Raw genomic sequence first — 13,964 nt, 5'->3', positions numbered from 1 at the left:
TGCGGCTCCGGACCGGACCGGAAGGGATAGCGGGGGGCGCACCCGGACCCTGCCTCACTGCCCAGTTTCGATCCCCGCGCGACTCCTCCCTGCACCTTGGGTGTTGAGATCCGACGTTTTCAGCCCTGTCACCCCTGCTCCTTGCTTTCCGGTTTCCAAAAATTAAAATTGAACCAAATGCGGGCAAGTTCTCCAGCCCCCGTGCGCCTGCTTGCCTCCCCCAGGATGAGTAAGGGGTTTAACCTTGGGAGAGAGCAGAGAGATAACCCCCCCTCCCCCTTTGCAGCAAAGCCATTTTTCATCATCGTTCTCTGGTTTTGGAGCCCGGTGGGACCCGAGATTCCCTGGGAAGCACAGGGTTGAGGTTTGCATCAAGAAAATGCATTTGTTGGAACCGGTTACTGAGTCAGATCGGATCCTCAGGGGGGAAAAAATGTCAGAGACTGAGAATCGAATATTTTCCCACGGTATTTACCGTCATTAATGCCAGAGCCTTTTGTGTCCTCGCCCAAAATTCCCCCATACTGTGTGTTAGCATGTTTTTAGGATTGAAATTTGCCTGATGGCCTCCCTGGTGGTAGGGAAGGGTGGAAGTGATTTGGGGCCCTTGTCTTCATCTGATGAGTACATCTTTGTCTATTGCAAATGGAGACTTCTGCATGTAATGAGGTTTTCAAAGGTGGCAGTATTGGTAAGACAATTTGCCAACCTTTCTGTAAGAATTCATGTCTCGCGTCCTTGCCTTCACTGCTCTTCTCTTTGGTAAGGGTAGATAGCATCAGGCTCTGATTTTACTTGCCCTGTGTGGGAGATAGGATTTGTCAAGATGGTGCTATGAACATATAAAATCAGGAGGCCACAGGAGCCCAAACAGAAAGATGAAGCATTTCTTGTAAGAATATAAAAATTGCATTTCTCACTCTGTCTCAATTGTTCGAATGAAACCACACATATGTGCAGTTTCTAGAACAGAACATGTGGCTACTCAGGGTTTTTTGGTTTTTTTTGCATTTTCCTGTTAGAAACTTAAATATAAATATTACTTGGTTCTCAGTGATTTTCTTCTTGGACACTTCCAATACACCCCATTCCTAATTTTGGAGTATGTATCTCTGTTACCTGAGCCCTCATTTTCTATGTCCTTAGCAGCACACAGGATGATAAGGATAAAACCTGTCCATTTTCTGGACCCAAATTAGAATTGTAACCTGTGGTCTTCAAAATAGAAGGCTAATAATTCAGTAGCAACTGCTGAATTATTTTCCTAGCCCTTCCTTTCAAAGAGATAAGAAACCATTCACCCATCTTACAGATGGAGTCTTTATGACAGGTGAGGTGATTTAGCCTAGAGACCACACACCTGGTTTTCAGATTGAATATCTTCATTCATCAGTAGTAAATATTTATGGACTGTCAGCCCCTGGGGTATGGCTCCTACCCTATAATCTTCTGTACATTTCCCATCATGCAGTGCTTGAAGCCATTTTAGAATTGGAGCTCTATAGATCCGGGAGGCAGCCTCCATCAAACCAGGCTGAGCACATTCCCATGATGCCAGCTCCCAAGGCAGAGTCTCCAGATTTTGGGGCCACAGCAGTAAATGCATTTTTGCCCATTTGACTATGAATATAGAAGCAGAATGAGCACTACACTTGGAGTCAGATCCATTTGATTCAGGTCTTGCCTGTAGCATTTTCTAGCTGTGATTTTCAGCCTGCTGCTTAATCTCTTAGTTTCTCTAGCTCCAGAGTTGTGAGGCTTTTTACAGACTGTAGATTGTTAAATATAAGCATTTGGTTTTGTTTTCTAATCACTAAGTTCACTGTTAATGGCTTTCTTTTTTTCCTCCAGTTGCATTCTGATGAGATCCAACCTTTTTGTACATGCTGCTTTCAAAAATTGACATAGTATTAACAGAACCTAATTTTGTGTCTGGCATCTCCAATCTTTCTAGCACATTTTCTCATCTGTATAATGCAAATGGTAATAGTCTTTAATGTGTTATTGTGACAAACTCAATAATTAAAATAAGGATCTGGGATATAGTAGGTATTTAATAAAAAATGTTATTTGAACATATAAATGAAGATACGCATATATAGATTAGACACATGCTATATAGCATAGACACATATGGAGTTTATCCGTTCGTCATTCACCAACTGATGAGGTAGCATCAAACAATTAGTGTGTAATAATAATATCCACCACTTAATTTCTTACTATGTGCCAAACTTTGTACTAAGCACTTTACACATTCAGTAACCCTTTATAACTGCCAGTGATAGGTAAGTACTGTTAGCCTCATTTTACAGATGAAGAAACTGAAGGACAAAGAACTTAAATCATTTTCGTAGGGAAATACAGCACAAGGTAAGTGTTGGAGCCAGGAATCAAACCCAGGCAGTCTGGCTCTAATGATAGGTTTCTACTTGCAGTAGGACACACATATATCTTTCAAGTGTACACCGTAATTGTGTCTAATAGGAATTTTAATTATTTTTGAAAATAGGTACAATGTAATTTGTTGAGGGGGAGTATATATATTCTGGCTTGAAGGAATGGTACTGCTTGTGAAAGACCATTTTTTCTAGTATTTGCTTCATACTAGAGAGAAAACGAATTAGTTACTTTGTGGATTTACCCAGTCCTAGGTTCTTCATCTAGTTGAATTTAGTTAGGACCTTATTTATTTATTTATTTATTTATTTATTTATTTAAACCTCCATTGTTGAGGGCCACCTTTATTGATTTTTCTTTATCATATTACCTTTTTGTAGAGTTTTAGATTTTTCATATTTTGTTAGGGAGGAGGAGATGAGTAGACAGAAAATTCTAAATTATAACATCCTGGTATGCTGCCTGCTTTTTCGGTGACATCAAACTAAGTTGTTTTCCTTTAAATGGGGATGGATACCTTAGAGCAGTGGTTCTCAACCTTCCTGATGCCGCGACCCTTTAATACAGTTCCTCATGTTGTGGTGACCCCCTATTTCATTGTTACAAATTGAACATAATTAAAGCATAGTGATTAATCACAAAAACAATATGTAATTATATGTGTGTTTTCCGATGGTCTTAGGCGACCCCTGTGAAAGGGTCGTTCGACCCCCAAAGGGGTCGCGACCCACAGGTTGAGAACCGCTGCCTTAGAGAATGAACTAAAATTTCCTAATAAAGCAACTTTAAAAAAATATATGTCTTTATTGATTTCAGAAAGGTAGGGGTAGAGAGAGAGAGATAGAAACATCAATGATGAGAGAGAATCATTGATCGGCTGCCTCCTGCATGCCCCACACTGGGGATCGAGTCCACAACCCGGGCATGTGCCCTGACCGGTAATCAAACAGTGACCTCCTGGTTCATAGCTCGATGCTCAACCACTGAACCACCGTGGCCAGGCTGTTAAGCAACTTTAAATTTCTGGGTTCCTACATTTTTCTAGGGAGAGGTTATAATTCACTAGCCAGGAAACAAGAAATTAATTGTATAATTAATTTTAAGATTTGGAACCATCTTGGTCTCAATATGAATATGATCTTAGTATCATCTATACGTCATGATGGAGAAACTAACAGAATGGGATTCTGAAGGAATTTTTCTAAGGGGAATACTTAGGAAGGAAATATAGATGAATATATTTTGTGATGTGCATGCAAAAATCCAATCACCTTAACTGCTTTCTCTGCTAAAGGATCTAATATAGGCATCGTTATGTATTTGTAATACTTAAAATGAAATGAAATTGATTGACACCCTCTAGAGAACCAGTCATTCCCAGCAGAGTTGGAGTGAAATGACTTTTTTAAAAAGTTGGCCATTCCTCTATTATGTAAGTTTATTTCATTGTTTTCCCTAAGAGAGCCAACAATAAAAGTTATTTCTGAATGGCCTTGACCTGGACAGAGATTGGAGGCGACAATAAAGTACATGTGAGCCCTGGCCGTTGTTACTGTTTGTCCGTAAATCTTACCTGAAAGCTTGTTTAACAGTCTGGTGAATTTCTGGCATATGCTGTTTCTAACTGCTTAATTTGATTTTGGCTTTTAAAGCTAGATGAATTAAGGCCAATTCTCAAATCTCACTGTAATACCTTTTGAAGAATCTTTGAAAAATTGTTCATTCTATCTTTTTATTAAATAAGCATTGAAAATCATAGTTGATCTTTAGGAGTAGTGCCACATAGAGGAAAGAGCCAGGTACTGGATTTACTTTGTGACCCTGGGCAGGTAAGTCTTGGAATCTATAAAAGGGGCAGTGACGTTCTCAGGATTGAATGAGTTGATATAAATTCTTAGTGCTTTGCACATTTAGGCAAACCATAATTAATGGATTTTTTTTGGTTTTCTTTACTAGACCATTTAGCTGGTATGGCTTTTTGTATAGCTGATTGGACTTTTGAGAGATGGACACAAAGTATTTCAAGGATTTGTGGAAGCTCAGTTTCCATCTGTTGGTAGCTGAGAAACAGTCAAAAAGTGTAGTGTCTTCTGATTGGAACTGAAGTGGCTCTTTTTAAAAATAAAAAACAACAAACTCATAGATACAGACAACAGAAGGAAAGGGTGGAGGGATGCTAAACGTTTGGTGACGGAAAGAGACTAGATTTTGGGTGGTGAGTGCACAATACAATATACAGATGATGTTTCATAAAAAATTGTACACCTGAAACATATAATGTAATAACCAAGGTTACCCAATAAATTCATTTTTAAAAAGGAAGTAGCCCTAGCTGGTTTGGCTCAGTGGATAGAGCGTCGGCCTGTGGACTGGGGGGGTCCCAGGTTCGATTCCAGTCAAGGGCACACGCTCAGGTTGTGGGCTCAATCCCCAGTAGGGGGCATGCAGGAGGCAGCCGATCAATGATTCTCATCATTGATGTTTCTATCTCTTTCTCTCTCTCCCTTCCTCTCTGAAATAAATAAAAATCTTTAAAAAAAAAAAAGAATGAAAGTAACCTAAGACAGAGTAGAAATATAGTCTGTATTTTGTAGGACAGATGTGGTCTTCCTGCATAGGAAATAGAAATAGCAGCCTGTTCAGTTCCTCAAAAAAGTGCATCAATTGATCAAAAAGTTTCATACTCAGCATGAACAGGCATTGTGCTATGTGTTGGGCACCACAGATAAAAGTCTAGGTTCCTACCTGAAGCTTACAATCCAGTGTGGGAGCCCACAGACGTTTACAGTAAACTGTGATAACTGCTGTTGTAGAACTAAGCAGAGGTAAATGAGCATGCTTTTCTTTATAGAAGACTTTGAGGAAAGCTGTCTGAATTTAAAAGAAATGAGGCATGTAAGTCTCTCTTCAACTGTTGACCATTTGTTAGACTTTTATATGGAATCTACTGTGGCTGACATTTGAGTGCTTACAGAGTGCAGAGACTGTGTTAAATGTTTTCTATTGGGAACAAATTTATTCCTTACAAAAGCCCTATTAATAAGTTGGTTTGCCTATTTAATGCATGATAAAAAAAGACTCACAGAGATCCAATAACCTCTGGAGTTCATGTGTGATACTGGTCAATTGGACTGGGTCACTCCCATTTTGTTGGTGGGCCCAAAGCTTTTGAACCCGATTCCCAAGGTCGACCAATTGGGCTGTCTTTATGGATCATAATTAGTATATTGTCTTTTTTGATCAATCACTTAAAGCCAGGAGATCAGTTTATTGTCACCTGCCACTGATTCACATTGTGTGACCTTGGGCTTATCACTTACCACCTCCATTGTTTTAGGTTTAATTTTGACTAATTGGACACAGTTAATGATATTCAACAACTGATGTGAGAGAGGCAAGGGATTTTCAAATAGAAGTGCAGTTTCCCTCCACAATCATGTTCTCTGGACATCATGCTAATGACTTGGTATTTCAGAAATGCTGTGTTTCATTTTCTATCAAAGAGCCTGCAAATGTTTGAATGGAATTAAATTTATTACAGGACTCTGAATTTTATGTGTAGAATGGCGCACAGACATTTTTAGAATGGGTGATTTTCAGTGAGTAGTTTTCTTTAAGAGCCAGGAATACTTTTACTGGGTGACACCCACTAACCACCTGGTTCCACTGATTTCCTCAGTCCATCCTTGTCCTGCAGGAGCTTGGCATCACTTCTTCGTTCAGCGGAATGACTGCAGAGCTGTAACTTTATTTATGGCGCTATGGGTGTTCTATCTGGAATGGTACATCTGTGAATGTTTTTCAGAATTTATTGTCAATTCCTTACCCCATGCAAACTTTTGAGCCTAGATTTTTAAGATGTTCCTCTCAGTTTCCTCTCTCTAGATTGATAACTGTTCTCATTTCTGTATCTACCTTGGCCTTTGATTTCTCATTCATCTAGAAAAACAGAATGTACTTTTTTCATGCATCTATGTTTTTGGTCTCTGTGAGGAGTTCCCTTTTTCTCTTCTGAATAAAACCCCATCCCAACCCATAAAGCTAGTCAGGACCCAGTCATGTTTAAACCACCTGTTCCCTCTCATTCTAGCCTGGTTCCTTCTCCAAGGAGCAGCTTTGATATGTGCTGTCTTCTCATTTCATCTACACCATCTTGTTTGTTAGTTATAAATGTCTCCTTTTAACATTTTAGGAAACGGAGATTCAGAAAAGTTATTTTAAAAGTCACCTAATTTCTTTTAGAAGCTCAGATTTGTTGTATGTAGGGCTTTCCATTGTGCTATGCCCAAGGTCACCCAACGTGAGTCAGATCCCACTCAGATTTGTTTTGTATTAGAGCTTCAGTAATCCTGACACATAATAAATATAGAATCCTCGCTTTAAACTTACAACAATTATTAAATTCAATTAAATTGAGGATTTGTTTTCCTTGAAAACACAACATAGGTGAAAATTAATACTTCCAAAAGCCACAGCTGTCATTTTCAGCTCTTGCTTTTTGCAATGCTTTTTTTTTTTAAAAAGAAAACATCGATTAACAATGGATAGAGAGCCCTTTATTTTTTATTTTTTTCTTATTCTTAAATGTCTCCTTCTGGCCACTGGTATTTCATGGCTATCTGTAGAATTACTCTTCATAATGTTTTCTAGGAGATACTTTACAAAGATGAAATGTTGTGATGCACATTTACCCTCCCCTTCTTTATATCTCTTTAACAGATATTTCTATGACATTAAATCCCTTCTCTCTTTTTCTTTTTCTTCTTTTTTTTTTTTGTATATTTTTACTGTTTTAAAATATGTTTTTACTGATTTCAGAGAGGAAGGAAGAGGGAGAGAGAGAGATAAAAACATTAATGATGAGAGAGAATCATTCATCGGCTGCCTCCTGCACAGCCCACACTGGGGATCGAGCCCGCAACCCTGGCATGTGCCCTTGACCAGAACTGAACCCGGGGCCCTTCAGTCCACAGGCCGACGCTCTATCCACTGAGCCAAACTGGCTAAGGCTCTTCCTTTGTTTTTTTATAATCCTCACCCAAGGATATTTTTTTCCATTGATTTTTTTTTTTTTTAAGAGAGAGAGAGAATGGAAGGGAGGGGGAGAAACAGAGAGAGAGAAACATTGATGTGAGAGACACATCCATTGGTTGCCTCCCACATGCATCCCGACCAGGGCCAGGAACCAAGCCTGCACCCGAGGTACATGCCCTTGACCAAACCCAGGACCCTTCAGTCCAAGGGTCTAACCCAGCCGTGGGCAAACTACGGCCCAAGGGCCGGATCCAGCCCGTTTGAAATGAATAAAACTAAAAAAAAAAAGACCGTACCCTTTTATGTAATGATGTTTACTTTGAATTTATATTAGTTCACACAAACACTCCATCCATGCTTTTGTTCCGGCCCTCCGATCCAGTTTAAGAACCCATTGTGGCCCTCGAGTCAAAAAGTTTGCCCACCCCACTGAGAAAAACTGGCTAGGGTTAAATCTCTTCTTTTGATGGCCATGTAATCTTGTAACATTTCTCTCTCTTTGAACCACTCCCCTGTTGGATATTTAGATTGCCTCTGAAGTGCCACATCTAGTGGCTTTGAACAGCCCGACAGCCGTCGTCATTATAGGGCTGTGCTTGAGCAATCCCGTTCTGGAGCATGTTGGTGTCTTCTTGATCTATGCCGGCACAAGGAAATCTTTGGCCTACTGCAGGGTTAGACCTCTTTCGGTCTCTAATAAATTGTTCTGCTTTGCTATCTTGACTTTGCTGTTGGTGCCAGGCCTGATGACGGACTGCAGTCTTTTAAGGCCTTTTAGAAGGCAAAATAAAGGCTCTCGTTTATCTTGGTCTGGAACCTTTCTTCAAAGTCTCAGAAGAAAAGTAAGTCCTGATTATAAACCTAACATCTAGAAAATTCAATTAGGAACTACTGAATAAAACTTACAGTTAACATTTGTGTCCATTTTGAGGACATTGAGGGGTGAAGTCTTATATATAATGTAAACATTATAATATTCACTTCCTGTACAGGATTAATCTGGACTTGCTTTTCCTTCTCATGGTTTGTATATTAAAAAAAAAAAATTCCAAGCTCATATTTTGTGATGTATAGGCACTCTGAGAGGTATGATATGCACTATACATTTTTAAAAAATTTTGTACTTACTATTCTTTTTTAAATAATTTATCTTTATTGTTGAAAGTATTACAGCTGTCCCCTTTCCTCCTTTGACACCCCCCCTCCATGTATTTATTCTTTAATTCTCTGCCCCTCATCTTCACAGTACCACCTTTTCTGAGGTAGAAGCTATTGTTTCCAATTTATAGATTGGAAGATGGTGAGATTGAATAAGCTCATGTGGCTGTGTAGTGGTAGATCCTGCTCTTACACATAGTCCTGTTGTCTTTCCACCATACCACATATATGTAGCCAGTGTTCTTTCTGCTCTCCCGGTAATGATTTATTTAAAAAATTCACAGATACTTATTTGAGCATTAATTTTGTGATTGGCCTATTTTAGGCATTAAATGAGAAACAAATGTAAAGCTTTTCTTTTGAGGACATGCACACTGCTCATCATCTTTAGCATAGAAGACATAGAATGAGGTATAGAGAAACCCTAGACTGTGTAATAGGCTACAGGTGTATTTGGGTTCATAGGCAAGGTAGATAAGTTGGGGATGGGGTAATCAGGGAAGGCCTTCTGGTCCTAGATGGATGGAGTTTGCATAGACAGGAAGTGAATAGGACATTCTAGATGAAATGAACTATAGTAGTTCCCCCTTATCCTCGGAGGTTATGTTCCAAGACCCTGTGGATAGTACCAAAGGTAGTACCAAACTCCATATATACTACGTTTTTCCCTTTACATAATGATAGCTATGATAAAGTTTAATTTACAAATTAGGCACAGTAAGAAATTAACAACAATAGCTAGTAACAAAATAGAACAATTATAATAATCTACTGTAATAAAAGTTATGTGAATGTGGTCTTCCTCTTTCTCTCTATAACTGATCTGATAATGGAGACATCTACTAAGTGACTAACGGGCAGGTAATGTCTTTGGCTAGAGTCTCTGGACAAAGGGATGATTCACGTCCTGGTAGTACCGAGCCAGGTGTCATGAGATTTCATCACACTACTCACAGTGGCTCGCAATTTAAAACTTACAAATTGTTTATTTCTGGAATTTTCTTTTTAATATTTTCAGACTGCATTTGACTTCCGGTAACTGAAACCATGGAAAGAGAAACTAGAGATAAGGGCAAGACTACGCTTCAGAAGCAATTTTAGGCATGTTTGATCATGGCATTTATAGAGTATTCAGTGATGTCCAGCCTGGGAGAAAGGTGCATGTTGGAGAATACTGGAAGAGAAAGTCTTAACAGGTCTGGAAAAGCCAAGTTATGAAGGACTTCGAAAGCCAGGTAGAGTTTAGATTTGATGGAGTAGCCAAGAGAGTCATTGAAAGTTATGGAGTAAGGGTAGAGGCATGACTAATTTTGAAGTAGGTGCCAGAAATATAAGGGATGAGGTATAAATGTAAGAAGGATTTAATGTGCTTATGAAGAATAGGTGCTTTGAAATATTTAAGAAGAGAGAGTTCTACCAAGGTTGCAGTTTTGCTGTTTTTTCATTTGGGGATCTGTTCATTTATTCAGCAGATATTTTGTTTATACTGATTATGTGCAAGGTACTGTGGGGGATATGCCCTCAAGGAGTTTATGGTGGTGTAAGGGATTTAAATTTAAGGAATATAGACAAATAATTTTGGTACTAAAGAAATGTGATAAAACCGTAAGAGAGGTATACAGGAAATGCTTTGTGAGAATATTTTTAGTTTAGAGTAATGCTGTCCAATAGAAATACAGTGTGAGCCATATGTAGTTTAAATTTATCTTGTGGTAAAGTTATAAAGTAAAAAACAAGTGAAATTAATTTTAATACTTTATAAAAATTTAACTCCATATTTCAAATATTATAATTTATTCTTTAGAGGGCCTGACCCAGCTTGTGGCCCTGTCCCCAGTGGTGGCCCTCGGCCACTGTCAGGACTACTTGGCAGAACCCAGGACTGAGTGACCAGAAGGTGGCAATGGGACCTGCTTGGGGAAGCAATTTCATGTCAACCAAAGCAGAAACTGCTTAAAATGTTGAAGCAGTTGAGAAAATGCACACTCAGCATCTGTCTAACATCTTTAGTTTAAAAACGAAAATTAAAAGGTCATTTTTTTTTAATCCAGTTTGTGGAGACACCGAATGAAGTTGGTGTTAGACAGTCTTAGAAGTTAAAGCATGCTTCAGTTTCACCACCATCCCGAGGGACTGGTTAGTCAATGCAGTCTACTTAGATTTCTGTTTAATATATATTTTAAAGGAAATAACTTAAGAAACTTAAAGTTGGTCTAACATTGTGGGATTTCAAACATTTGAACATGTTGGTTCAAATATTATAATTTAAACATCTGACATTAGCCATGTGTGGCTAGTGGCTATCATATTAAATAGCTCAGGCGTAGTAGCTTATGAAAAGGCTTCATGGAGGAGATGACATGTGAGTCATGCTTGGGAAGAATTGTGTATGCAGAGTAGATGGAAAAGGACATTCCAGGTAGAGGAGTGGCTTGGTGAACAAAGACAGAAAAGAATACTTCGTATGTAAGAAAACCATTTTGCCAGAGAAGTAGGTATTGCATGGAAGGCATGTTTTGGGAAAAGTCTGGGAAAGATGGGTTGGAAAGCCCTCACTGGTGCGAGAAATTGGACTGCGATTGGCAGGAGAGGGCTTTAAAGGAATTTGAGCAGGAAGCGACTTGATCAGAGTGTCAAGAATGAAGAATGGGTCTGGTAGCAAAGACCTGAAGTGGGCTAAAGATAATGAGAGACTGAAAGTAGTGAGACTAGGGAAAGGCGCATGGGAGGTTTATTATAGATGTAGAAGTAGGAACAATTTAATTTCTCTGTTGTCTGCTGCCTTCCTGCAAACTGCTGGGTGTTGTGTAACTCATTTCCTGTTGAAATTGGTCTTGCTGCTTCAGAATCCATGTTGTTATATAAGTCAAAAGTTACATAAGCAGCAGGCATTAGGACATTTAGCTATGGCTTTTGCTTGTTGTAAGTTGTTTTTGTATGTGTAATTCAAATTTTTAAAATAGATTCATACTTCATTTAAGGTGTGTGGTCAATCTTTCCATATCATGATGGGTTCTCAATCTCCAAGAGCTCTTGTAGTGATCCCAAAGAAGCTTGAAATAGTTGTCCCCAAACCAGAAAGATCCCATTTTATTTTGAGAAATAGAATGTGTACATTTGGGAGGTCCCAAGGAGAGTCAGGATTCTTTAAAGAGGTATGATTTAACTTTAATGTTTGGGAAGGGGTGGAAGAGGTGTGCATCTTACTTGGCGGGTCTAGTAGGGCCGAAGAGTTTCCAGGTCTCCTTTAGCAGTGTTGATCCTTTGTATTTCTCTATTACTCTTTTATAATATGCATGGGATGGCTTAGCTCTGAATTGGCTTTTGGCCAGTACTTTATTAACTGGAATCTTTACTATGTAGAGTTGCATAGGTGCTGTTTTATGAATTTGGAGTGGACCATTAAGTGACTGCTGACTTTGAATTAGTCTACAGACTGGGAAATTTCTAAAGTTCATTGAAAGTTGCCTTCTTTCTGTTTCCCTCTTTTAGGAACAATTAAGTAGGGTTATTTAATGATGGAAATAGTGTCCTGATCTCAAAGACTTTATAGTCAAGAAAGTTAGACATATTGAGAGAGTATATAATTTTAAGATGGTGAATAGCATATATATATATATATTACTGTTGACAGTATTATAGTTACCGTAATACTGTCCTACCCCCCCCCCCCCCCCCCCCATAGTATGGTTTTTTGATGTGCTTAGAGTAGACTAGGTTGTATTGTGGTAACAAACAGCCTCGCCATGTCAATGACGTAACCCAACAAAAGTTTGTTTCTTTTTCACATTGCATGTCCAGTGCAGGTCTGCAGGAGTTCCTTCACCTTACAGACTCGGGTTACAGAAACTCCACTGTTTTGTGACAGCACCATCTAGAACACATGGCCTTCTAAGTGGCTGCTGTAAGAAGAGAGTCTGATGAACCACACAGGCTTTTAGCAGTTTCAACCTGGAAGTAGCATCATTTCTAGTTATATTTCATTGGACAGAACTAATTGTGTGACCCCCTCCTACATGCAAGGGTTGCCAGGAAATGTAGGAGAGCAAATGGAATATTTTGTGAGGATTATTAACTCTCATAGTCTCATTCTAGTGATGTGGGTAAAGATGTCAAATGGATCAAGGTGAGACTTTTTCACTGAGTGTAAGCTTAGAGTTAGTGAGCCTTATATAAAACACAGCTCTGAATATGATTTAGGTAATAAGCAGGGGGAAGAAATACCATAGTTCTGAACTAAAAAAACAACTCTTTGAATTGTCTAGGTTTGGGGTGTATCTTATCATTGTGTTCCATCTCATAAAATACTTTTATGTGGTACAGCCATCTGTAGAATTTCTCCCTTGAAAATACAGAAATGACTTTTAAGGCAAAACCAGTTTGTGAATAAGGCTTATATTTCCTTTGCTATTTTAAAATTATTAACCATTTTCAGAGTCTTAAATCTTTATACCATATATATGTATGTATATATATATATATATAGTAATGAGAGAATTTGTTTTAAAAATACTGGTATTCCTATTACTATTTAAAGTAGTATTTTATCTTTTTATACTTTGGGGTGTTAGTGTATTTTTACACTGGCACAGATGGATATATTGAAATTTAAACCAATAGTACATAAAATTAATTTGTATTGGCTAATAGTTTTGTAGCTACATATCATCCAAAACTTACTGTATTCTCTATAAATGGTGATTATTATAGTGGGGAATTGACTAAGGTGAGGTGAGTAATTTAAAAGGCATTCACTGATTGGTGTATAAAGGGTTTGATAAAATGATAAACTGAAGCCACTAAGATTTTTGTCTATTTCAGAGAAACTTTTGGATGGACTCAATTATAATTTGAAGTTCTGTTGCTGTGCATGTTGTGGAATACACTCATATCTCTCGCAACCTATACCATGTACTGAATTAGTGCTTGATATCCTATATAATATCCTATATAATAAAGAGCTAATATGCAAATGGTCGTCACATCATCATGCCGTAACTGCTCAGACACCCAACACTGGGAGAGAGGAATAGGGACCAGCCAGGCACAAATGAGCTCACGAGAGAGGAATAGGGACCAGCCAGGCTGCGACCCGGGAGAGGGACAAGCCTCCCGCCCCGTGGTCCCGGGCACCTGCGGCTGTTGCCCGTGTGAAGCTGCCTGCCCACGGTCCCTGTGGCTGCCAGCCGGCCCAGGTTCTGGGTGCCTGCGGCCGGCCAGAGGGAGGGAAGCCCGGGTCCCGGGTGTGGGGCAAGGCAGAGGTGGTTAGGGGCCATTAGGCAGGCAGGCAGGTGAGTGGTTAGGAGCCAGCGGTCTCGGATTGTGAGAGGCAGTTGGACATCCCCCGAGGGGTCCCAGATTGGAGAGGGTGC

General features: G+C 39.2%; 1 protein-coding gene across 11 annotated transcripts in view; it reads left to right on the top strand.

Annotated features, from left to right (window-relative positions):
* The window catches only part of YWHAB (tyrosine 3-monooxygenase/tryptophan 5-monooxygenase activation protein, beta), a 39,309-nt gene that overhangs the window by 17,438 nt on the left and 7,907 nt on the right, over positions 1 to 13,964 (top strand). The window contains exon 1 of one of the 11 annotated variants that reach the window (XM_014543712.1): positions 347 to 364. The exons of 1 other annotated variant lie outside the window; for it this stretch is intronic. Coding sequence is in view for 1 of the 10 variants with exons in the window: in XM_014543707.1 (XP_014399193.1) it covers positions 1,975 to 1,983 (9 nt within the window). In the remaining 9 variants the exon portion in view is untranslated. 9 more of the 11 variants (XM_014543707.1, XM_014543710.1, XM_005871224.2 and 6 more) reach the window with 9 other exon arrangements.

Source organism: Myotis brandtii, unplaced genomic scaffold, assembly GCF_000412655.1.
Source record: "Myotis brandtii unplaced genomic scaffold, ASM41265v1 scaffold333, whole genome shotgun sequence".
NCBI classification, from domain to species: domain Eukaryota; kingdom Metazoa; phylum Chordata; class Mammalia; order Chiroptera; family Vespertilionidae; genus Myotis; species Myotis brandtii.
Note: the sequence above shows the minus strand (reverse complement) of the source record. Positions and strands in the feature narration are given on the sequence as shown.